Consider the following 25961-nt stretch of genomic DNA (forward strand, 5'->3'; position numbering starts at 1 on the left):
TCAATTCCTAAAGAATATTCAAGAGGGAAAAATCATCTCAACCAAGCCCCTCTTTGAACAGATGAGAATCAAATCCCTAGATCTCTGGACTTGGTTATTTCCCCACATGATATTTCAGCTGGGATCTTATTTGTGACTCACCTGGCTTATTAGGTACTTCAGTAGTTGGGACTGTACTGTATTTAGTTTTCATCCTATATGCAGCTCAGCTCCTAGGGTAACAAGTATTATTAGCTCAAGGAAAAGAATATTTAATGTCCTTGCTGTCCATTTATAAGACTGTGAACAATTCTCTACAATTCTGAAAATGGAAGGCATGCTGAGTACTTCCTATAACAAGGAACAGCAACTACAGTTCACCTAGGAAAAGATGAAGATGCTTTCAAGGACTCACCAAACCGCCCAGCCAGACCTATTGAGTGGAATCTTCCAAAAACTGGAGACAGCCAATAAAGCTGATGGCCTGATCCCAGCAATGTCTACTCTGGGCCATGCCCTTGAGCACATGGCAGCCTTGGGATGATTTATGATAAGGATATTGCACCAGACCACAACCTCGAGCAACAGAAAAAACAGGAGGAAAGTCAGGATACCACTCTCAGTGGATGAATACTAAGTAGCTTAATATTATTGAAGCATTATCCAACCATAGAGGCCATCTGGCAAAGGACAATTTTAAAATATAAATGATAGTATTTGTCAAGGTTTACACATCAATCTGAACTGGAAGTCAAGAGCAAATTATCTTTTACTAGCTCATGTCCTGGAAAACATCTTTACCCCGATTCAAGGACACAAGGACTTGTTCCAAAGTTTTTGGAATTGATATGGCTCATAATGTCTGCATATTTTCAAAACCCTGTCATCCGTAAATGAGCTGGAAAATATCACATACTTGTATCCTTGCTGATGGGATTTAATGGGTACACACAATGTGCTAAGCGCTGGCTGGACATATTATATGCCTACATAATCTTCATGACCCATATTCCAAATCACGTCTTTTAATATAACTGAATACATTCACTAAATATAGTAATATCGGTTGTTAAAACATTTTTACTATTATAAGAGGCTGGTGAAGTTAGCAAGAAATGGTACCAAAGTTCATAGTATATTTATATTTAGGAATCATTTTTACAGAAAACAAAGGTGAATTTTTAATAGAAAATATGCCATATTTTAATAGAAGATCACCATTTATCAGAATGCATACCAAAATACTACAACAAATTGGTCTTCAACAGAAACAGCACAATGACAGAAAACTCGATATGCTACACCTCTGAGGAGTCTGCAACCAGGCTAATTGGAAATCAACACACAACTCCCACTACCCCACACACAAATATGTACAGGTTATATAAGCCAAGATTTAGAAAACACATTGGAAGAGGAGGGACACACCCACATATGTATTTGTGCGCATGTTTTCCTTGAACACATATAACATTGTTTTCTTTTGTTTTACTCAACTCAAAGAAATTCTTGATCTAAAATTATTTTATGCTTAACACTATACCAAGGAAATACCATAAAGCAAGTTTACATTTTCCTGGGAGCTGTTTGTTGCAAGTAAAAAATGTTTTGCAATTTTTTAGTGTAAAAATCCATATAAAAACAGGAGTTGTTATATAGTGCTTGCCATTTGTGTTAACATTACCAAAAAGCTTTATACAGGACTATTATACATTACAGAAGAGGAATATCAATGAAGAGGTAATCAGTGCTTCCAAACTTTTCTAACTGTTATACAGGGGAGATCTAAAGAGTCCAACATATTTAGATTTATAAGGAATTGTTTTCTTCCCTCTGATAATGTGCTCCTTGAATAAAGAAAAACCCCACAGACACACTGCCTTCTATTCAACTACAGCCACCTTCCAGGGGTGCTGACACACAAGGGCTCTGCTACTGGACCCTACAGTTCTCACTGCCCTTGGACTCGGGGCCAGCTTCTGGGCTGGGAGCCAGCCGGCCTTGCTTGGCCCTCAGGCCCTCCCTGGGGCTGTCAGCCGAACTTCTCTCAGGAAGGTTACTGATGGAGAGAGATCTGGTGGTGGGTTCTCGGAGGGCAGTGCCTGAATCCACTGGGCTCTGTTGAGTAACCTTGACCTGCAACACAAGCGTCATTGTTAGAGGTTTAAATCACATTCACATTTCTACAACATGAAAAATCAAGCACTTAGATCACCAAATTTGAAGTTAAATTCTTCTTCTAGGAGTTGTACACAGTTTTACTATTTCTTCTTCCCCAAAAACAGGCCCCCATCTAACAGAGAAGCTAGAGAAAAGAGTCGGACACAACCTCTGACCAGCCAGCCGCCTTGCAAGCTTCCCTTGACACCTCTGACGGCCGCAAACTCACTCCCAAGGCCAGTGTGACATTCTCAGGTCAGAAGGTACGCTCTTTGAGGGCAAAGACTATGTCCTCTTTACCTTTGCATGGATAGTGCCCAGAATATGCCTACCTGGCAAACATTCAATATTTGCCTAAATAAGAACCCAAAGCAGCTTCCATTTATCTTAACTGAGCCCCTGCTGTCATTCAAATGAACATATTACAAATGAGTAATACCACCTTCATAGAGTGGAAGCTTTACTTACAACATTTAAAAGACCTAGAACCTCTTCCTCACATACCAGCATTTTAATCATTCCCCTTACATTGTTGTTTTATTCCCATATTTGGTTTATGGCAGAAGGGCAGCTATCTAATAATAAAGTCCAGAAAAAAGTAAATTCCCTTTCTGATGTCCTGCCTTTTAAGAGAAAGAGGGAATCTCAAAAATGCGAGACTTTAAGAAGTAGATGAAAGGGCAGGGTAGCTGGTAAAGTCGAGATATTTTTGAGGTTTCCATGGTAGCGAAAAAAGATATGGGGTCGGGAAAGAGAAAGAAGAGCACGACAGACGAAGCACAGAAAAAACGTCACTTAACCAAAGTGAAAGGCAAGAGTAGACAATTCAGGTAGGAAGATTTGTAAAAGAGAAAGAGGAAGGACTCTTAACAAGGGTGCTCAGCACAAACGTGCTCAGGACCAAGCCTGATAAGCGGCTATGGGACACGTCACTCCCTGTGCAACGGACTGCCGGTGACCTCCTTCTGAAGCAGTAAGAAGAAAGAATGGAAATTATTTCCCCGTTTATATTCTTTCCATAGGAAGTACGTGGTCTTAAAAGGCAGCTAAATACTCTTCATTACAGAAAACATAGTAAATCTGGCCGACAGATCAGATCCCTGGAAAGCTTGCCTCTACCTCAGAGGATGTGCAGGACACTTAAAAGGAGCAGCCTTTAAGGATTAGGACTTAATGGAAAATTACTGTCCATGGAAAGTTGAAGGAAAAAAACCCAGAGTTTTACTGGCACTCCTTTTTCTTTTCCTCTTTTTTTTTTAAAGTAGAAAGTGATACAAAAACACACTTCCCTTGAACCCAACAGCTGCAGGAGAATCAAACCTTTAGATTCACCATTAAAAGCAGGGGGATGGAGAGATCAAGCTGGGGAAAGAGAATTTAAGCTACTCAATTCCTGAAACCCAATTAAATAGCCAAAGCCCACCCTTTGGCCTCCCCCCTCTAGACTCAATTTCTTTGATTCTGAATTGACGAAACTGTAGCCGGTGATCAGAGTTTACACTATGGATTTGATCTTCATGTTGGTTAGTTAGCCTCAGACTCACCCATAACTAGGTGAGGTCGGACTTACCAGGTACTTAAGCTATTAAGTGCACCCAGACCCTGTCTTACAAACTGTGTCTGCAGCCACAGTGGGGAGAGGGCAGGTATGCAAATGGCTCATTGGAAATGAATCTCATTAGTAGGAAAAATAGCTAAGACCCCACGAAACTGCTGACCGACTCTGTGGTGACGGCCTCACCATCATCTTCTACAATTAGTGGATGGTCCTCTGGAGCTGACTACCAACCCTAGATTCAGATCAAGTTTACACACAATCACAACTCCCTTGTTCCCAGCAAACTGGGAGCTCTGGGCTTATTCATCCCAGAGACATAACAGAGAGTGATCCTCACCTAATCCGCATTTTACCCATGTTCCCCTTTGAACTTGTCAGATGTCACTAAAGGTTCCATTAAACGATCTAGGAAATCTCTCAACACTCAGCCAGTGACTTCAGGCAAAGGCTCATAATCCCAAGTTTCTAAGCAACTGCTTTAGGAAACGACACCTTGCTCTCTCTTTTTTCAAACTGAATGATGAAATATGCTCAACAGATGAGGCAAGCATTTTATAAGGTGATTCAGAAAATGCTGAATTAAATTAAAAATCAATAGGCTGGGGCTTCTCTGGTGGCGCAGTGGTTGAGAATCCGCCTGCCAACGCAGGGGGCACGGGTTCGATCCCTGGTCCAGGAAGATCCCACACGCCGCGGAGCAACGAAGCCTATACACCACAACTACTGAGCCTGTGCTCTAGAGCCCATGAGCCACAACTACTGAGCCCACGTGCCGCAACTACTGAAGCCCATGCACCTAGAGCCCGTGCTCCACAGCAAGAGAAGCCACCGCAATGAGAAGCCTGCGCACCGCAACGAAGAGTAGCCCCCGCTCACCGCAACTAGAGAAAGCCCGCATGCAGCAACGAAGACCCAACACAGCCAAAAATAAATAAAATAAATAAATTTATATATATTAAAAAAAAATCAATAGGCCAGGTTTCAAAGGCTTACATCTAATCATGAAGTCCCCTATAACCTTCTTTCAAGAGGAACCACCCTCCATTCATGTGCACAAGTGCACAAAATTGCTTAGCAATTCATAACCACTGGTGCCTACTGCAGCCTGTAGCTAAAGCAAGCACACAAGTCTGCAGGCAACCATGATTATTGCTCTGTCCTCAGCAGATGCGACAGCAGCGTGGAGAGCAGGCCCCCTAGCGTGCAAAGCTCTCTTTCTTAGATAGTAAGTCTAAACTCCACATGGAAACTGCTTTAAATAACATCAATTCCTCATAAAAGAAGGGAAAAATGACCCATATGATGATTTCATGAGGTGATTTCCTAACACACCTTTAAACATCTATTATTGCAATCACTTCAGAACATTCACAGCTCCATTCATTCAACAAATATCTCTACTAGACATGAGGACACAGGTAAACTGTAAACATAACCAGGAACATCGCAGAAGTCATACTGGAACTCAGAAGGCAGATATTTAGGCGAGTAGTTACAGTAAAGTGAGCTGCCATGAAATAGCAGGACATACAGGGTACTACCTATGTAACATGATTTCCTGTTTTAAAAGAGCCAAATACTTCATTTCAGGAATTAGCTTGTGGTTAATAGCTTTAGTCAAACCTGGAAGCTTCACTCTTTAAAGGTGCTAGTTACTTTATGGAAAAGAAGCTGTTCTTATTGTCCCTTGGAAAGTCAGGACCTACTCCAGTGCACTCTTCAGTATTCTATTGCTACCAACATCCAAGAGTTAAATCCAAATGTGAGTGAGTGAGTGAGTGAGGAAAAAGAAAAAAAAAGATAAAAAGGTGGGTGGAGGGGTGGGGATGGGGAAGAAATTTGCACAACACAGTAGAATATTTCTAATACAAGTCATGAATGGGCCCATTTTAATAAGTGAAAGAAAACCTCAGACCCTTCTTCCTCACTCCTGAGTTAATCAAATTTTTATTATAATGTAAGTTATGAACAAACTTAATAGTAGGCATAAATTCCTTAATCCTTAAAGCCCTTATACATCAACATAGCAAACATGTGCATATATGTTCTTGCTTTGATGCAACTAATCACCAGTGTCTTTGTATTTGGTGTCTAAAATCCTACTGAGGAGCATGCCTGCCCACTTAAGAATTACTACATTACACAAATAGGGTTACTATGCTTTCAAAGCTTTGTTGGCCGGTTCAAGGTAATCATTGAATACTTAGACTCTGACAAGTAAGCAATCAAAGTAAAATCACGACATTAAAAAAAAAAAAAATCTGTGAGCCATTCTAGAAACTTCCAACAAGATTCCTGCAATCCCTAGTTTGAGAAACAATGGGAAAAGATCAAGACTGGAGCTGAGAGAGAGAGTAGGTGTTAAGTCTGGGCAGGTTCAATCTTCGTAAGTCTTACTTTCTTCCTCCTTTTATAATACTACTTACTAGGAGAGTACAATAAAATAAGAAAATAAAACTTGAGTTCCATAAAATACATATACTTTGCATACATAAGTGGTAGATGCTGGTATGGATTATTGTAATGGGACAAAGATCTGTGAAGCAAATATCCTCTATGCTTTAAATAAGGTGACTGGGCTGTTTGCAAGGTGCAGAGAGGTCCCTAAGATCCCAGCCCTCCCTACCCTCAACAATCAAACTAGAGACATCCATAAACAGAGCTACTTTCTCCAGATATCTACTGAAATATATGCTTTCTGTAGAAAGTAAAGGAATAATGAAACACAAAGAGTCAGCAGCTGGGGGGCAGATGGGTGAGAGGGAAAACTGTGAAGCAAGCAATGACCAGTACCCATGCCAAATCCTTCAGTGGTACTGCCCGAAACTTTCTTACAGACCCTCTGAGCTCTGATCTAACAACGCCAATTCCCGCCAAACAATTTATAAGTGGCCCGCTGGGTCAAGGACAAGATTGTGCGGCAGGGTAATGTGATGTTTATCCTCGCATCTGCTCGCTACTTTCCTCGCTACTGACTTCTTTATACCCCAGGGGGAAGGTCAGACTTTGAAGAGCTCCTGAGTCAGAGGGCGCCGTGCCAAACCCTTGCCCAGATAACGCTGTCATTTCCTGGATTTCAAACAGCAGATACATGTTCACAGTAGTTTACCTTTTGTGATCTGCTGCCACCAGCTGTTGGTTTGGAGGTCTCAGCGAGATTTTCTTTGTCGAGACTTAGTGGGGATGGTGCTAACTTCTGTGCAGCAAGGCGGGGGCTGGTCCTTGTCACCATGGTTGTTCTCCGCAGGATGTATGGGCTAGTCTTTCCTGTTGGGATGTCGGCAAACCCTAAAGGCAAAAAGCTGCCTGTCAACACTGCTGGCTCCAATTCTATCTACGGTGGGAGTACTACTCACTAGGTAAAGTTTGAACAAGGATAAGGGTGCCTCCGAAAACACTTTCTCCTAGCCACAGTGGACAATGGACACACTTTATTCATAGTTACCCTGGAGTCATCAAATTGAATAAATCACTAACAGGTTTTTTTCTTATTAGAAACGTAAGAAACCACATGGGGAAAATAACATTAAACAGAAAAAATTTTTCCTGCTTCTTTTATGTGGATGTCTTAACTCGCACTTTTCTAAGAAGAACACACCAGCAGGCCTTCCTGTAAGATTTGGATTAGAGGAGGAAACAATGGGTGAAATGGAAAGGAAAGAGATAAAAGAAAAGGTCTGCTCTTGTTGAAAGGAGGAAAATGTGAAATGGTAGCAGCTACTTGAGGTAATTACTCTCAGGCAGAAAAACTATGTGGGAGGAGAGATTTGACCTTGCTCTGCACTCATCATCTCCTTCCACAGAGGGAACTGACAGGACCTGTGATGACTGAGAGGTGAAGGGCAATGCCAGGATACTTAAAGAAAGCATGTCACACACAGCATTAAAGTAACTACAGTAACTACAGCAGCATGTGGTTTTGCTTTGTTTTTAACCCTTTAACTACAAATAAAAAACAGAAATGAGAAAGAGATAGCTAACTATTTAGGGGTTAGATTTCCTAAAGCCTAGAGTTACTCAGAGCAGTGCTTCTCAAACTATCTATGGCAAAAAATTGGTTTTGATATTTTGCGGGGGAGGGGTGGGAAGTAATTTCCCATCTGCTGTGGAATGATACTTTTGTATAGTACAATAAGAATGAATCTAATAGAGAACTGATTATGTGCTTGAATGTTGCAACAATAGCAAAGGGCTATGAAAATTTCAAACTCTTACTCTTGATTTCTATACATTGTTTTGATCATGGAGCAGTAACAAAAGTTCCTAGACTGGCCCCAATCTCTGGGCCGCACTTGGAGCACCAGTGGGTTTTAAAAAAAAAAAAGTGGTAAGTGGCTTCAGCCAGGGGTCCAGCATCATCAGGCCCATCCTCTAGCTCACCCACTACCTGGGGGTCACACAGGACTGAAGGTGGGAAAGCTCGAAGAGTGTCTTTGACTTGGGGATTTTTCAACACAGAAATGCCTCTTTCTAAACAGGTTTTTGACAGCCATTTTTCAAATCTCCTAGTACTTTTGATACTGTGACATGAGTAATTAGATCTTAGCCATTCTCTCATGACAGAAAAGAAAGTATATGCCTTACCAATTTAACAGTGGACTATTGCTTCTGAAGGTCAACGAGTACTGTTACGCAATAACCTAAAAAATAAATGCTTCTGTCTTTTTGTATGTGAATTTTTATGAGCACTTTCAAAAGAACACAAATCCTTTTTGAATTATGAGTACCTTTCTTTACAACTTCTGGAAGTCCCTCTGGCTCAGGCTCAGCGTCTTCTGCATCCTCTGCAGGGTGAATACCACTTTTGACTGCTTTCCTGCTTTTTTTAGAAAATTTCTCTGGTGTAGAAGGTGTGGTTTCTCCCCCATCCTCCCGAATCCCACCGGACCTTTGCCTCTTGCCTGAAGCTTTATTTTGGCCAGATGATAACTTCTTTTCAGTAGCAGAAGGGACTGGGGATGGTCCTGGAACAACTGAATTCAGCGAAGGAGAACTTCGAAGATTAAGTTTAGATTGTTGTGAACTCAGACGGGCAACCTGTGTTTCTAACATCTCTTTGGCTTTCTCTAATTTCTCGTGGCTTATAAGCAGGGAACAGTATTTATCCAGGTATTCGTCTGCCTCCTTGGTTTTTTCTTCAAGGGTTTCTTTCAGTTCTTTCATCTCGGTCATTAATTCATCAACATTAGCATCCACAACAGTACCTGTCAAAAATAAAGCGACACATCATTTGTAACTTGACGCTTCTCTGATTAACACTGGGCATCAGCAAGCAGATAACCTTAGACTTGCTTCTTGATTTTTATTTTTGGGAAGAGTGGCAGAAGATCTATCTGTATATGTTCTTATAGTTCTTGTTTGGGAGGGATCATATCAACATACATACTCTAGTGAGTTACATACTTATTGGGATAGCTTAAACATAACCCACCAAAATCTCAAACTCATATTTCAGCCAATCCATCAAACCTTCTTGTAGTTATCATATGACATCAAATGAATTAATTTATTACATCCCCGATTTTCCCGTCCGTCCTTTCTATTGTAAGGGAATGAACAGTAAAAGTCGAAAGAGAATATAAAGTCACTGCTGTAATGGCTTTGGGAGATAGGAAATGGCCAGTGACGAGACAAGGCCAAAGAAGTTCTGAAAACCATTTGGAGGCAATGGAGGATCTGATGGACAAGGGCTTGAGGGATACTATAAGGGAAGAGGTCTCAGTAACTTATAGCTGCCTGGTTGGCACTGATTCCATTAGAGACACTCCCTGGAGCCCCAATCCATTCTGAGTACTCTTCTCAGGAGGCAAGACTGTTGACCTCCCACCCGTGCCAATTTATGTATGGTCCAAAAGAGGCACTTCTACTATGCTTGCCATCATCTATCCACACAGAAAAAGCATTCCATTCTGGGGGCATACGTGGAGAAAAGTGTCAGGAAGAGTTGTCATTTCTTTTTTATTTCACCTCCATACCCAAAAATATAGCCCCCAACCCTTCCATTTAGTTGACCCACCAGGATGGGCCAAGGACAACCAGAATCAGCTGTTTATAAATTACCAATGCCAGCTCACATGCCAGTGTTCCTTTACATTAGAACTACATCATGGACATCCACATGAAAAATGCTTCTTGGAAAGGCTCATTAGCAGAAAGGGCTACCAGTTTTTTGTATGTTTTATAGAACAGAAGATGCAATAATTCTGTTTTGAAAATGCAGGCTTCATTCTGAATCCTATTAATGACTCCAAGCTAAGCACAAAATTCTGAAATTGGAAAATGCTGAAAACGGCTAACTGCTGAAAATCAGCATGCAGTCATAGAACAGAGCACTAACGACACTTCCCATGCAGACACACCGTAAGTGTATGATTCACTAGTGGAAAACAGTCTGGGTTCACTGATGTACCCAGTTAACACCGACCTGCTTTCTGTTTCTCTTGCGCAGCTTCAAGACGAGATACCTCTTTCTGCAACGTCTCCTTTTCTTCTTCCAGCTGTTTACAGGATTTGATCAACAACTTTATTTTCCCCTGGGCACGATCGTTTTCCTTCTTCAACTTATCTGCATATTTTAGATTTTCCATCTACAAAACAGAAGTAATTCCACTTAAAACCTTGAATTGCTTTTCATAAGCATATGGAAAAATAATAAGATATAATTAAGAATCATATGCTGTAAATTTAAGAACTATTATTTTCAAAACAATTCATCTTCTCTGCTCAGTGTCCTAAGTCCCCCCAGTAGACACTGTGGTTTTGTCACTCCCTTTCTTAGTATCAGCAAGCACCAGTCACAGTTCTTAATATAATGTCCTATTAAGTAGCCCACTATGTCTGTGTTTATCCAATAGGAATCACACCGGGAGGTAGGGGCCAAGGGTCCGTGCACATATTCTTGGTAGGCCAAACACTCTAGATGACAGAATTGTTCCCTTTTGTGATCTGTGCTGTTGCACAATTTCAATACCTAAGATGGCATTTGTTTCGTCACACCAAGTGATACTACGGCTCACAACACAAATTTAAGGCCAAATGATATTATGGTTTACAATACAAATTTAAATTTTATAGCAGCTCAAACAAAAAGTGAATAGAATGGTGGCAGAATTATGTCATCAAGCACTTCTCAGTAGAACATGTTCACAGTTCCTTAAGCACAATTGCAAAATCAAAAAAAAAAGCTCTGAAAATGATTTCTAGGCAAAACTTGACTTGAACAGATATGAAGGAATTTATTCCTTTATTTATCCCACCTTGTAAAAATATTCATACATTTTGCTGTAGAAATATGAATTTGATTATGAAGTATTACCCCAAGATTCTGATGGGACATTATGTAATATGTGGCATATGCATTGTATTACGCAATATCTAAGAAATGCAGAATTGTAAAACAATCTAGCTCTAAGAGTTTCTGATAAGAGATCATGAACATATAAAGGCAGACCAAACTATTAAAAAAAAAAAAAAAGAAGAACCTGAGCATCGCATTCATGTTACAAGTAGATTTCATTCTTCGCACATTTCACCTTGAAATAATTTATTAGCAATGTTGCAGTAAATCTGCACTTTCAGAACTTTCTATTTCTGATTCCAACAGTAATTGGATTAGAGATAGATTTAATTCAGTTTCAACAATGCTGGGACTTCCCTGGTGGTCCAGTGGGTAGCCCTCCACGCTCCCAATGCAGGGGGCCTGGGTTCGATCCCTGGTCAGGGAACTAGATTCCACATGCATGCCACAACTAAGAAGCCCGCATGCCGCAACTAAGAAGTCCACATGCCACACCTAAAGATCTTGCATGTTGCCACAAAGATCCCACATGCCATAACTAAGACCCAGCGCAGCCAAAATAAATAAATAAATAAATAAAGCAATGCTTATCAACTTCTACTTCATTAAAATTATATAAGATTTGTATAGACTCAACTAACAATGTACCATTTTGTGCACGGCATATATATAAATAGACATTCCCCACAGTACAACTGTCGAAGATTAAAAAAAGGAGAAAGTGAGTAAATTAAAACTTAGACCTGAAGCTACTTCTGTCTTGTTATTAAACCTAACATCTCTCATTTTGTAGCAACAGGACATTATTGATCATTAATGTTATTTTGCACTTAGTTTGTATTTTACTGGTATATTTCCTTCACCTTGATCATTGTATAAGAGCTGTAAACATAAGAAATCTATACCTAGTTTTCTGACCTTTACTGAAAAATATTTATTTTCCAGGTTCATATTGTACATTCTGGATGGTATTCGTTTTATGAAGAGAATTTTGTGGGTATCAAAACAGCCTCCCTCTCCAGGTAGAATTGCTGTAGCACCTTCTACAGTCTCACAATACTGAGATGAGGGCTCACCTCCTTTTTTTTATAAAGAAAAAAGTTTTATGGTCCTTGCATGGAAAAGAAAAGGAGAACATAGACATACGTGTACCTGACCAAGTGCTTGATCTCCCCATAAGCCATGGTAAAGTGGGTTTGGTGACAGCAGTGAACCTGAAGACCAGTCATGCAAGACTTTCACCACCAAATTATTATTATCCACACCTGGAGGGGCCTGCCCTGATCTGTTATTGGCTTGCTCTTCATATCCATCTCAAGAAGTCTCTGACATCCTCTACTCTGAAAGGATTCACTGAGCAATGAATGAAGTTTATTCAAGCTATGGAACTGCAGGCTATCCTCTAATTTTTAAAAACAACTCAGCAGACAAGTGATGAATGGTATTATTTATGATTACAAAAAACTTTTTTCATGAAAATTAAAATGAAAGCACTTAATTTCATACTGTTAAAACCACTGTTAGACGTATGAACCATTCTAAGTCATGAAGTAATGATAAGTGAACATACCTTGGTTTTCTTCAATTCTTCTAAAATCTCAGTGGTCACTTTCAGAGAATTATTGAGTTCTTCTTTACTGGACTTTAAGAGGTCTATCTCCACCTTCTGGGAGCTGAGACATTCTTCCTTAGAAGTTAATTTCTCTCGATATGTCTGGATTTCCATTTCATACTAGGGCAGAAAAATGTTACTTTAGCCAGGAGGCTCAGGTGAAAATATTGTAAAGAAAACAAACAAAAAAGAAAACTGCTGATCCGGGGACCATTTCAAATGGTCTTTGCAACTCCCTTACTATTCTACTCCAAGATGGAAATGTATTTTTAAAAAAATCAAGTCATAAAATAAGACATGTGCAAGTAACTGGTGGAAAGATAGGGAACTTAATAGGATGGGATGTTTACAGGATTATACATCATAATAATAATGCAGAACACTGACCTTCTTGGAAAAAATGCCTCATCACCATGGTCAACACACTCTCTCCAGTTCCCCCAGTCACCAGACCACACATTTTTACCTGTTTGTTTATATCCAGAAGCAAAGCCTGGTGTTTCTTTTCAGCTTCCTGAAGCCGTAGCTGATATTCAGCTATTTCTTCTCTCATCTTCCCTTGCTTTTCCATCTGGTCTTTGTGTACACAATCCAAACTCTTCTTCAGTTCACTGTTTTCTAGAATGAGCTCCTCCAGTTGACTCTAATGAGAAAAATAATAAAATCATGGGAAGATAATTAAGAGCCTGGATATATATATCAACATCTAGAAAATACTGAGTACTGGATATATATATCTATATCTAGAAAATACTGAGTACTGTCTTGCCTGTAATAGTTTACAGGCAAGACAATCTATAGAGAATTAGTGCTATAAATCCCTAGCAATGTACAGTCAGCACTCTGTTTCACCAGATTTCACATTCACTGATTCAAACAACTACAGAACAAAAATATTCCAAAACACAAATTCCAGAAATTTCCAAAAAGCCAAACTTGAATTTGCTGTGTACCAGCAACTTTTTACACAGCATTAACATTGTATTTACAACTATTTAGGTAGTATTAGGTATTTTAAGTAATGTAGAGATGACTTAAAGTATACAGGAGGATGTGTGCAGGTGATATGCAAACACTATGCCATTTTATATAAGGGACTTGAGCATCTGCGGATTTTGGAATCTGGGGAGGGCCTGGAACCAATGCCCCGTGGATACCAAGGGATGACTGTATTCACTTTAAATGGCGATTTCACCTTCAGTGGCAATTTCCTTTGCTCCAGCCCAAGGTTACATCCACGGGGAACAGAGAGTCTCTGAAACCTGGACTTCGCTACGAAAACACTCTGGACCAAACCCTCCTAGGCTCCCAGGCTCACTTATTTAAGTACTTCTAGTGCAGTAATTTCTTGACCTCATTAGCAGCATCGCCACCACCTTCACACTCAAGCCCCTCCAGACTTACGTTTTCTTCCTTGGCCAGCTTAGATTCCATCTTCTATCAGTTTAAGAATTTCCTTCCAAAGGCCCCCCACTCTTCTGCCCTTCTCTCCCTTCACTGTGCAGGACTATCAAAACTGCAACCCTAGGGCTTCCCTGGTGGTGCAGTGGTTGAGAGTCCGCCTGCCGATGCAGGGGGCACGGGTTCGTGCCCCAGTCCAGGAGGATCCCACATGCCGTGGAGCGGCTGCGCCCGTGAGCCATGGCCGCTGAGCCTGCGCGTCCGGAGCCTGTGCTCCGCAACGGGAGAGGCCACAGCAGTGAGAGGCCCGTGTACCGCAAACAAAACAAAACAAAACAAAACTGCAGCCCTAGAGGTATCTGGCTTCTCCGTGCCTGACCCCAAATAGCTGTTTCTATACGTGTTTATATACATGCTGTGTCCACTTCCTCAGCAACCGTTCACCCTCAACCCACTCCAACCTGCTTTCATCCCAGCTCCTCCTGAAATGGCTTTTCACGGCATCGTTAAGCTCCATGTTGCAAATCCCAGGAGGACTCCTCAGCCCTCATCTCATTCGACCTCCAGGAAGTATGTGCTGCCGCTGACCACTCCTTCGGTCTTGAGACAGCCTCCATGCGTGGCTTCTAGAACATGACACTCCTGGTTTGCCTCATCTTGTCTTCTCAGTTTCTTTGCTGGTTCTTCCTCACCCTACATGCTGGAGGGCATCTGGGCTAGGCCCTGAGCCATCTTCTCTTCTCCATCTATGTTTTCTACCATTCCCATAATTTTTTAAACACTACCTATATTCTGAACTAGCCCAATTCATGTATCCACCCTAAACGTTTCCTTCAATCTCCAAGCTCATGTATTTGGTGTCACTTTAGATTCTACTCTAGTTCTTTACCATGCCTTCCTACTGCTCCAACCTTCTTTCCTATTATTTTCCATCTGACTCCAGACACAATGGCTTCCTTTCCATTTCTAAAATGTACAAAGATTTTTCTAATTTCAGAGATTCTACCACTCTGCTCTCTAGACCTAGAAGGCTCCTTCGTCTGCCCTGTTCTCCACGTGGCTGACTCCTTGCCTTGCACGTGACATTCTCTGGCCACGCCATCTAAATTAGGTTCTTCCTTACCCCACACTCCACTTCCCAAATATTCTGCAGTGAAGAATCTTGTTTCCTTTATAGCACTTAACAGTTTATGATTATTCAATATACTTCCTATTTAATGATTTATTGTATGTCAAGATGGTAAGTTCTATGGGTGCAGGAAGAACCACAGGACAGCTATCGCCCTCCATTCTATCCTCTGACCTTAGCCGTGTTTATAGAATGAATAAAGCCATTGCAGACTAACAAACTCATATGTATGGCCTTGAGGCTGAACACCTAGCTTTCCTTTTTAGTAGAGCCTATAAATGAAAGACAAATAACAATATACTTGGGATACCCCCAAGCTGCTCAGTACCAAAGGAGATTTTAGCAGATGCAGGACTCAAATATCATCCATAGGAACTCCTTCCACACAGCATTGCCAGAAAATTCCATGAGCCAATTGCTGAGATTAAATGCTGAAGCTTTTCAATGTTCATTAGATTAAATACCACATTGAAAGAAAAGCACTAACTTCCCCAACTCCTTATACAGGCCATTACAAATATCGTTTCAACTTTTTGTGATTACTCTGGGTCATAATCACAATTATATTTTGCTGTCCTTTTCTGAGAATTACTTAGGGATGAAGTTGCACAAGGACTTCATGAATATAGGAGTGTTTACCATTTGCATGCATGGTAGCTACTACCTAAGACTTGGTGTTAAAGAGATTCAGGAGAAAGCGCATGAATCAGCAATGTCTATTAGGGGACCAGCAGTGGGAGTGGCAGCCCAAACGCTATAGTTCTGCCACAACCTGCCCTAAAATAGCACCCCAAGACTGCTCCAACTTTACATCTTACTATGACTTTCTTTCTGTTACTTTGTTAGTTCTTTGCAAGATCAGTGCATTTGTCTCTAGCAAGTTCCGGCTTGTAATCTGTGGCAAGCTAGGACAACAGCCTGCTGAAAGCAGCATGAAATCCATTTCTGGTATGCATTAATGTAGTTACAAGGGTCATCTTCTATGAAAAAAATATTTGGGCTCCATGACAGGTATTTTCATGTGTTCAGGGGCCTCGCCTGACTCCTTCCGGGCTCATGACAGTGCTGGATGGCGAAAATTACTGCAGGTCTGATCGTGACATGAGCTTGGGTTACTCTTTTCAAAAGCTAAAAAAAAAGTTTAGTACATTACAGAAGGTCTTAACAAAAACAAACAAGGAGAGAGTGCACAAGAATTATCAGAGTGTAATGAATCTGTCACAGAGAAACTTACTTTTCTGCTCTTCATTTCTTCCGACACTAATTTTAAATCTTCAGTTAGCCTGTTTTTCTCCCTACTAAACTCTTCTTTCAGCTCCATCGTTTTCTGTACCATTGCAAGCATTTCCTTCTGCAGCTCAGTTTCCTTCACAGTCATTGTGTTTACCTGAAATTTCCTCTTCGTTAGGATCTGCTTATGGTTGTCTGTTTGATCAAATTAATCACTCTTATATGGCATATTCACGACATTCGCCTTAGCCTCCAATAATAAAATAAAACCCAGCTAATTCTCCCTTTACTAATCCACTCAACTAATATTCTCAAAACCTACTGGTAAGCTTACCTTTTCTTCTCTGCAAGATTTAATAAAAGACAACAATAAGGAAAGGAATGACAAAGAAAGATAATATTACCAAGTCTTAAAATCCTTCATAGAAGTAAAGATTTGAATTAAACTTAAATATCAGAGATTGTATGAGGCAGTGACAATCTATCAGCTCTTGGATTTCTTACTAATTCTCCAAATGCCATGCTAAAATGCAAGAAACATGACTATGATTCATTAAAACCAGTGAAAGCAGTATTGTTTACATTCGTCCCTATATCAGATTGAAACAGCCTGGTATAGTTTGTCTGTCTCCACCCATAACTGCCATACAAAAACTTGAAATTCTTGGAAAATACAGAGGTATGATTGATTGTATTTTCTGGACAGTCTCTTAATATTTGTCCAGTAAAAACTTAATTTGAAGGAATCACTTTCCTAGGTCAGTTAGTATAGGGCAAAAACTTAATTTTTCTTTAATAATTGAGCTTCCAGATGGCAGATTTTCCCCTTTAAACATCAGCTAACAGAGCAGGAGACTGCCCGAGGAGAAGGTACAAAAGAGGGGCTGAAAGCACAAAATCCCCAGGACATGCCCCGGGAGCCAGGAGGGTTCTATCAGTTACAATTGTATCAGTATCTTTAATAGTTCTTTCTCCTAAAGGCAAAAAAAAGGCAGGGCAGCAGCAAAGGGGATCCCTACTGATTCTAACTGATATCTGTTATACTCTCTACAGCAGTGGTTCTCAACTGGGTATGGGTATGGGGGCTACTATTCTGATGTACTGTGAGAAAGGAACCATGCACAACCCAAAAGCTTCTGCCCTGTCCAGGTGCCACAGTGAAAACCATGCCAATCCACACAAGTGCCCCCATGGAAGTGTGTGCCAAAGCAAAGGGCAACCACTGCTGGAGCCAACTCAATGTCCCCACAGTTCAAGACCCCAAAAGCCTTTACAAAGTTTGGTCCAATACTGCAAAAGCTGTCCAGAAGTAAAGAGAATTCACACAGTGGCTGACCCTCCCGCATGACAACACATTCAAATGTACAGAGATAAAGCCACTTACTTTTTCAACAAAGGACAGTTTTTCCATTTTTGTCAATTGAAGCTCTTTCTCCAGATCCTTGGAAGAATTCTGCAGAGCTTCTAAGGTGTCCTGCAAAGTGTCATTTTTGGATTGCAGCACCTGGGTCTTCTGCTCCAATTCCACCATCAGATTTTCCAGTTTTGTTCTTTGCTCCTCCCAAAGTTGCTGTTCTCCTTCCATCTGGGACAGTTTAGAGACCAGCTGCTCTTGGTCTTGAATATGATTTTTTAGTATCCTGATTTCTTCCTCCTTTTTCTCTAGTTTCTGTTTGCCATCTTCTACTTCTTGAATGAGGCCATTCACAGAAGACTGCAAAAGCATGTAATTACTTTTGGCCTCGTCAAGGCCCTGTAGCAGTTGAGCCTTCTCACGTTCAAGGGAATCTACTTGACTACTCAGGCTCTGTTCTTCCGCCTTCCAGGTCTCCTGGTCATCACACAAAGCTGCTACTTCCTCACTTAGCTCTTTCAATTGTGTCTGCAGTATCTCCACCACAGCTTTAGATTCTTCTTTCATCTGTTCTTTTTCTTGCTCTTTTTCTTGCAATAGATTTTCAAATGAAGAGTTTAACGTTTCTAATTCAGACACTCGACCTTGCTCTTTTTGTAATTCTTTTGTCAGATCTTCTTTTTCTGACCTTGTATTGACAAGATCTAACTCCAAAGCTCTCAGATTTGGGGCCATCTCCTCTATTTTTGCTTTCAGGGTCTCTACCTCTGCTTTGGACTTCTCAGCCTCAAGAATCACACGCTCTTGGTTTTTTCCTGATACCTCTAGTTCTCTTTCAAGGTTCTCAACTGTATCCTTCAGCAAAGCTGCCTGATGCTCACTTTCCTTCAGTTTTTCTAAGATATGGAGCCGCTTCCTTTCATTAGTATCTAGGTGGACTTTCAGCTTTCCAATGTTATTTCTCAGCTGATGTACTTCCTGCACTGGGGAGTCCAGACTCTGTTCTTCCGCCTTCCAGGTCTCCTGGTCATCACACAAGGCTGCTACTTCCTCACTTAGCTCTTTCAATTGTGTTTGCAGTATCTCCACCACAGCTTTAGATTCTTCTTTCATCTGTATTTTCTCTTGCTCCTTTTCTTCTAATACATTTTTCAATGAAGAGAGTAACGTGTGTAATTCAGACACCTGACCTTGTTTTTCTTGTAGTTGTTTCACCAGATTTTCTTTTTCGGACCGTATGGTGACAAGGTCTAAATCTAAAGCTTTCAGCCTTTCAGTCATCAATTCCATTTGTGTTTTTAGGGTCTCCACCTCTGCTTTGGAATTCTCAGCATCCAGAATCACCAGCTCTTGGTTTTCTTCTGCCATATGCAATTCCCTTTCAAGGGTCTCAACTTTATCCTGAAGCGAGTCGTTCCTACGCTCGCTTTCTTTCAGTTTCTCTGAGATGTGGAGCTGCTTCTTTTCATCGGCCTCAATGCGGACCCTAAGCTTCTCAATGCCTTTTCTCAGCTGGTGCACTTCCTCCTGCGTTGAGCTCAGCCTCACCGCGACCTCGCCTTTCTCCATCAGTGCAGCCTCCAAGGCCTTGGTGACAGTCAGCTTTTCATGCTCCAATTCACGCAGTTTGGTCTGCAGGCTCTCGGATTCCCTTACGAGTGATTTCGTCTCTTTATTCAGTTGTCTGATTTGGTTTTCCAGCTCACTTCTTACCAGAGACAGTGCCTGAGAGTCCTTTTCCAAACTCTGCAGCTGCTCTTGGAGATGTAGATACTCATCTTGATGAGATTCGAGCTCTTGTATTTTCTCCTTCATCTTTTCAGACATCTGATCCAGCTCTTGATTTTCTTTTGACAAAGTATCTAATTCTCCACGAAGCTGGTCTCTCTCACTTGTGACCACCAAGAGTTCTTCCTCAAGACAGTTTATAACTTTCTGCTTATTTTCATTGTCTTTTTCTAAAAACAGCTTCTCTGTTTGAACTACCTCTAAGTTGGCTTCTGCAGAGAGGGCGTGATGCTCTGTGCTACCTCTCTCAGCTTTCATCCTCTGAAGCTCATTTTCCACATTGAGACATCTCTCTCTCCAGTTGTCGGTCACCTTGGCTACCTCATCTTCGATACCTTCATGTGACAATTTATCTGTGCCCATTTCTAAGTTAGAAGTGAGGCCTCTCGAACTTTCTCCTCTCTGGTTATCACGAGAAAAGGATTCCAATTTTTCACTGAACTCTGACTTTTCTTTCTTGAGTTCCTCAACTATTTTTTCCAATTCTATACATGCTTCAATCTTGGTAGTTAGTTGTACTTCCTGTAAATTGAGTTTTGAGTCTAACTCTTTGATTTCATTTAGCAAGCTTTCAACTTTTTGGTCACGTTCCTTTATGCCATGAAGTAATCTCAAATTCTCATTTGATGTCTCTTTTACCTGCAGTTGGAGATTCTGAATGGTTACCTGATTCTCTAGAAAATCCATAGGTACCGAAGCGTCAGGACCAGAAAGTGACAGTTCGGAAATGCATTCTGAACAGCCCTGGGTTGTGTCTTCCACTGGGGTCCCGTGACTGGTTTCTGGGGACTGCTCCCCGGACCACTCTCCTATAAGCTTGATTGCACTCGTCTTAGTTATTTTCTCCATCTCTAGACTGAGGTCCTGCTGGACATCTTTTTCACAAATCTGATGGATTTCGTGCTCTGGTGTCCTCTCTTTAGTTTCTGAAGTATAGTCTTCCGATTCTCTTATGTCACAGCTATCGTTTCCACCCCGAATAGCCTGTAGTTGTAACATATAATGAGAAGGCACTTTATTTTTCAAGAAGAATCAAAATAGAATAAATAGGCTGAATTATAGTATTATTTTTGAGAAACTGGCTACTTGCTTCTGCTAAACACATCTCTTCAAAGGGCATTCTTCCCACCAAATCCACCTCTCTCCATCCAAATATTCAACACAATTAAACAAACATTCAGTAAGTGTTCTCTGTGGGCAAGGTACTGGGTATTTATCATGAACACAAACCCTTCAGGGTCAGTTACGTGATCATCTAAATTGTGATGTAGTTACACTTCAAAATTTTTTTCTTGCTAGCAATATTGTAGGTAACCTAAATATGAAATTTTCTTTGGGATTATCAAATAAGAGGCTAACAAATTCCACATAAAATGGTCGGCTTCCATCTTCAGCATTTATGATATTCTTCGATAAGAGAAGGCAGTAGGGTTTCATGACCAGATTCCCAGCCCAAGGACTTAATCACAGATCCAGCACTTACTATATTCTTGGATAAATCACATGTTTGAACCTCACTTTCTCTTCTCTGTAAAATAGGGATCTGCTACTTTGACTACAACTGCTGTCACCTCTCACCTGCCCTCCCTACCTTACAGAGGTAGAGGGAGGGAATTAAGTGAGTCTCATTGTCTGTACGCCATTACTAGTTTAGCTGGTAGACTAGAAAAGAGAAAGGTGTAAGTAACCGAACAATTTCATATTCTGTAAAGAAAGAAATGTCTCTTTGAATGACTGATATCAAATCAGAGATTTGATATCCAAATTTGTACCAAGCAAATTGTCAGAAAAGTATTCAGAAATACATAATAAACTCCAATATTTAGGTTCATGACTATAACTCTAACATTAAAAACAGTCTGAAAGGGCTTCCCTGGTGGCGCAGTGCTTGGGAGTCCGCCTGCTGATGCAGGGGACACGGGTTTGTGCCCCGGTCCGGGAGGATCCCACATGCCGCGGAGCAGCTGGGCCCGCGAGCCATGGCCACTGAGCCTGCGCGTCCGGAGCCTGGAGAGGCCACAACAGTGAGAGGCCCGCGTACCACAAAAAAAAAAAAAAAAAAAAAAAAAAAAACAGTCTGAAAAAGGCAAAAGAGGTTAAAATTCATATCACCTTACCATTCCTAAGTTCCAATTTGATATTTAATGTGCTTTATCAACTCACAAAGAGTGAAAACACACAGACGTCCTGAAGAACATGTTCTGACACTGTAACATGATTTTCTCCAGGAGTCTTCAAAAAACATCTTTAGTAATGTCCAATATAATAGTGTTTAAAGATAATCATGATAGAAATTTACTCCTCAAATAAAGTTGACTCACTTTCCTAAAGTTCTGGTTTATTTTTTCAAAACTTTGGTATATTCTGTTCTTATGTCCTTGAACCCTAAAAATATTTTAGTTTAGATTTAATTTCGATTTCAATTCAACAAACATTGATTGCGTGCCTACTAGGCACTCGATTAGAGAAATAGCATGTCAGTCCCACATACTTACATCGTCTATGTCGGTGCCAAGCAGAGACCGAGAGCTTAAGTCCAGACCTTGAAGCTGGAGTCGTGCTACTTCAAGCTCAAGTGTAAGGTGTTCCGTGTGTTTCTTTTCTGCCGCCAACTTGGACTCCATCTCTGCTGTCACACTTGTCAGCTTCTGCTGCCACTGTTCATTTTCTGACAAATACTGCTTCCTGAGACAGTCAAGCTCTTCCCTTGCAGAACTTAGTAACCGTTCGAGTTCTTCGATTTCCTTATTTTTCGTAATCCCTTGACTTTCAATTTTCTCTTCTAGCTTCTTGAAGGACTGCAGGTACATCTGACAGACGGTCTCAAGTTCTTCAACGCTCCTCACCGGGGCAGAGGGGATTTCTTTCTCAGTCAGATTCTCCTCCTCCAGACTACTGCAAGAGACCTTCTCTACACTGGACTGGTTTGCCAAAACAGTCCTGTCTAAATTATTCAAAAGGGATGTTTCTCCCATATGCTCTAAAAGATCTTTGTAAAAAGAAGATTCTATTGCATTACCAGGGCTGTCAGTCACACCAGAGAGTGACAAGGACAGAAAATGCTTCTCCCCCGGTCCTGGCATCACCTCCTTTACCAAGTCACCTTGAGAGTTTCTCAGACTCATGGACAAGACTGAATTTTCAGCCTTTAACGTGTCAATGTAGGACTGTAGCTCTGACATCTTAGAGCTCATCTGGCAGTGCTGATCGTGCAAAATTTTGTGTTCACTCTGTAAAGATGAGAATTTCTCCTGTAATTCAGCAAAGTGCATGCGAACTTCTTTGTTTGACACTGTCAAGTGCTCATAGGAATTACTGTCGTCCAAAGGATTTAAGGACACAGACGTCTGCTCATCTTGCTGTTCACCAAATTCACTTTCTGGCGTTTCTTTCACGAACTCACCTTGGAGAAGTCCATTTTCGTCATTTAATATTTTAACCTCATTTACTAGTTTCCCTACCTCTTCTGCCATTTTGCTAGTTGCTGTGACACATTCTGATCTTGAGTCGTTCAGCTCAGATATGAGTTCAAGCTTTTCCACCTGCAATGCCTCACACATCTTCTCTAACTCGTCCAGCTTGTTCATTGCCGTCTGTAGAGAGCACTGCAGGTGGGCATTGTCCTGCTGACTTGTTGACAACTCGTGAAGCACCGAAATGTATTTTTCCTCTGGATCTATTTCAAAGCTTCCAAGGCCGCTAATATCTTGTGACTGAGTGCCTTGTTGCACATCTCCAGTTTCTAATTCTCCTCCAATTTGTAATTCGTGCTGTAGGTACTCCTCCTTCTCACTCTCCTGAAGTTTTAATTCCATGTTTCTCACTTTAGTTTCTACTTGTGCCAGTTGCGCATTGTAACTGTCTAGAGAAGCATCTTTAACTTCAAGGTCCATCGGAAGTTGAACGTGACGTGTATTTATCTTCCTCTCTGCTACTTTCACAGAGTCTTGAATTGGTTCCAATTCTAGATGCTGATGCTCATGTTTCATCTTCATTAATTCCATCAGGTGCTCCTTCTCTTGTAATAAGGCATTAACTTCCTGTTGCATCTTACTTTGTTCTTCCTTTAAAGTCATGATTTCTTGCTTTAAGCTGTCAGCCTCCCTCTTGGAATTGCTTTGGATATCCGTAACCTCAGATCTCAGGGCTTGCTGCACTGTCTCCAACTCTAGTATTAAACTCTGGTTTCTTTCTTCAGCTAATGCTAATTGTGATACAAATGCTTGGTGTTCCCTTGCAAATGTTTCCTTTAGCTGTCCCAATTCATTTTCTCTATCTTCACAAACACTCGTGCATTCATTCAGCAAGCATTCTAATTTAGAGTTCTTTTCCTGCTCTGCTTTATATTTTTCACTAAGATCCCGAAATGCATTTCCTGTTTCTTCGCATCTTTGGAGCAAAGTAAGTCTTTCTTGTTTGTACTGGTCAGATAACTCTGAAATGCTTTTGTCTCTTTCATCTATACAGTTTGAAAAACTCTCAGTTTTCTGGAGCAAGTGCATCTTCTCTTGGGTTAAGGTTGCATTAATTTCCTTGAGAGTCCCATTCTCTTGGGTCAGCTCTTCAATGTCCTTTTTATCAAGAGAAATGATGGAACTCATTTCCTTTTTCTCCAAGCTCAGAGTTTCAGACAAAAGTTGTAGCTCCTTTAGAGATTCCTGAAGTAAATGGTTGCTCTTTTTTAATTCTTGAATCTCTGCCTGCTCAGTTTCTAACTTTTCATTCAAAAGTTGCAACTCTCTTTCCTTGCTCTCCAAGGCAGCTAAAGTTTCAACAACAACATTCTGATGAACAGAAGTGTCTTCTTGTAACTTACTAATTCGTTGACTTGTTTCAGCCACAAAACTTTGATGCATCTGTTCTGCTTTCATGAGATTTTCTTCAATTTCTCCTTTGATTTGCACCAATTCTTCACACTGCTTTTGCAGATCTGAGTTCATCTGCTTTTGAGACTCTAATGAAAATTCAAGAGAAACGACTCTGTTTTGTAACATGGATGAGCTTTTAGGACTTTGGTCTGTTTCTAGATGGCATTCGCTCCTTTCTGAAGGCACGCTTTCTTGTTCTTCAATTATATTTGCAAAGGAATTATTCACTGCAGACTGCTGTTCAAATGCCAAAAGACTTCTCTGATGAGACTCATTTGTCGCCGCAGAGGAATCTCTGGATTTTAGCAGATCCCTGAGGCTCTCAGATTCAGCATGCAAGTCTTGGTAACGCTGGTTTTTGTCCATCATTTCACTTGACAGTGACTGAAGCTTATCTTCTAGATCTTCAACTTGCCCGGTAAGCTGAGAAATTTTCAAACACATATTTTCTATTTCCTTCTCATGTTTCTGATCTGAGAACTCGGCTTTCTGTTGTAGTTCTCCATAAGCTTGCTTCTGTGTCTCTGCCTCTGCAGTCTTGCTGTCTATCACATTGTGAAGGTTCCTGATCTCAACATTTAGATTTTCTCTTTCCATCTCCAGTGTTCTTACCCTCTCATTGTATTCGTGACTTTTTATTTGTTGTGTCTTAAGACAGGTTTCCAAGTGATTAATTTTACTCTGCAAGCTTTCCTTTTCTGATTCCATCTGATTTAAAAGTTGTTCATTTTCACTTTTCCAGCGAGAAAACAGAGTTTTCTCTTCTTTCAATTCTTCATATTCTTTCTTCTTTAATTCCAAAGCACTCAATAAAGCTTCGGACTCTCTCTCTGTTTGGCTTAACTTTTCATTCAGTTGTTCGATGTGATGTTCCCTTTTCTTCAAAAGGTCTTGAGAACAATCTCGCTGCTTTTCCAGATCAGCCAGGGCAAGCTTCAGTTTCTCTAAAGTCAAGGAATTCTCTTGCTGCTTTATTTGTTCTTGAAGATCTCTTAACATGGTTTCCTGAGAAGTATTCTTAGCTATTAAAAAAGATATTTTTTTAAGTTGTCATGATTTTAATAAATATTTATTCTACAAGAATTCTAAACTCTCAAAAAAAAAAACCCAAACAAACTAACAGCTTCTCAAGTCCTGTACAAACTGGCATTATTGCCTGCATACCTCCTTGAAAATAGATCGCCTGATAATTATCTAAGCTTATATAAAGACAATGGAAAATGGTCCTTTTCAGGACGGCAGTACATTTGTTTATCTCCTTTCTCAGCAGCTTAAGAAAGTGTTGTTGTATAAAATACCAAGGGATTATTTTCCTAAGCACATGAAACTTTCTTTTATTCTTTTTCCTTGTATGTGTTTATGCCCTTTGGAAATACTTATTCAAGGAGAGAAAAGTGTGACAAGAGCAGCAATAAAATGGAAATATCTCAGGAATACTATGGAGTATTCCAGATTTCTCAGAAAAGTAAATAACTTCTTCGCCACTTTAGCCAAAAAATCCATAGGATCAGGCATAAGTACTAGAGTATAAAGTGCTACATGGAATTATACTCAATATTTTGTAATAACTTATAAGGGGAAAAAA

General features: G+C 40.5%; 1 protein-coding gene across 2 annotated transcripts in view; it reads right to left on the reverse strand.

Moving 5' to 3' along the window:
- Positions 1 to 1911: 1911 nt before the first annotated feature.
- CENPF (centromere protein F) overlaps positions 1912 to 25961 on the reverse strand; it is a gene marked incomplete at both ends in the record, with an annotated part of 57782 nt that continues 33732 nt past the window's right edge. The window contains 9 exons of one of the 2 annotated variants that reach the window (XM_082660659.1): positions 1912 to 2115; positions 6807 to 6985; positions 8425 to 8901; positions 10122 to 10284; positions 12565 to 12726; positions 13073 to 13249; positions 16371 to 16523; positions 17751 to 20492; positions 22004 to 25398. In XM_082660659.1, the coding sequence (XP_082516785.1) occupies positions 1912 to 2115; positions 6807 to 6985; positions 8425 to 8901; positions 10122 to 10284; positions 12565 to 12726; positions 13073 to 13249; positions 16371 to 16523; positions 17751 to 20492; positions 22004 to 25398 (7652 nt within the window). The remainder of the gene's footprint in view (positions 2116 to 6806; positions 6986 to 8424; positions 8902 to 10121; positions 10285 to 12564; positions 12727 to 13072; positions 13250 to 16370; positions 16524 to 17750; positions 20493 to 22003; positions 25399 to 25961) is intronic. The other variant, XM_082660660.1, reaches the window with a different exon arrangement.

This window comes from Grampus griseus, assembly GCF_964374135.1.
Source record: "Grampus griseus genome assembly, chromosome: 1".
NCBI classification, from domain to species: domain Eukaryota; kingdom Metazoa; phylum Chordata; class Mammalia; order Artiodactyla; family Delphinidae; genus Grampus; species Grampus griseus.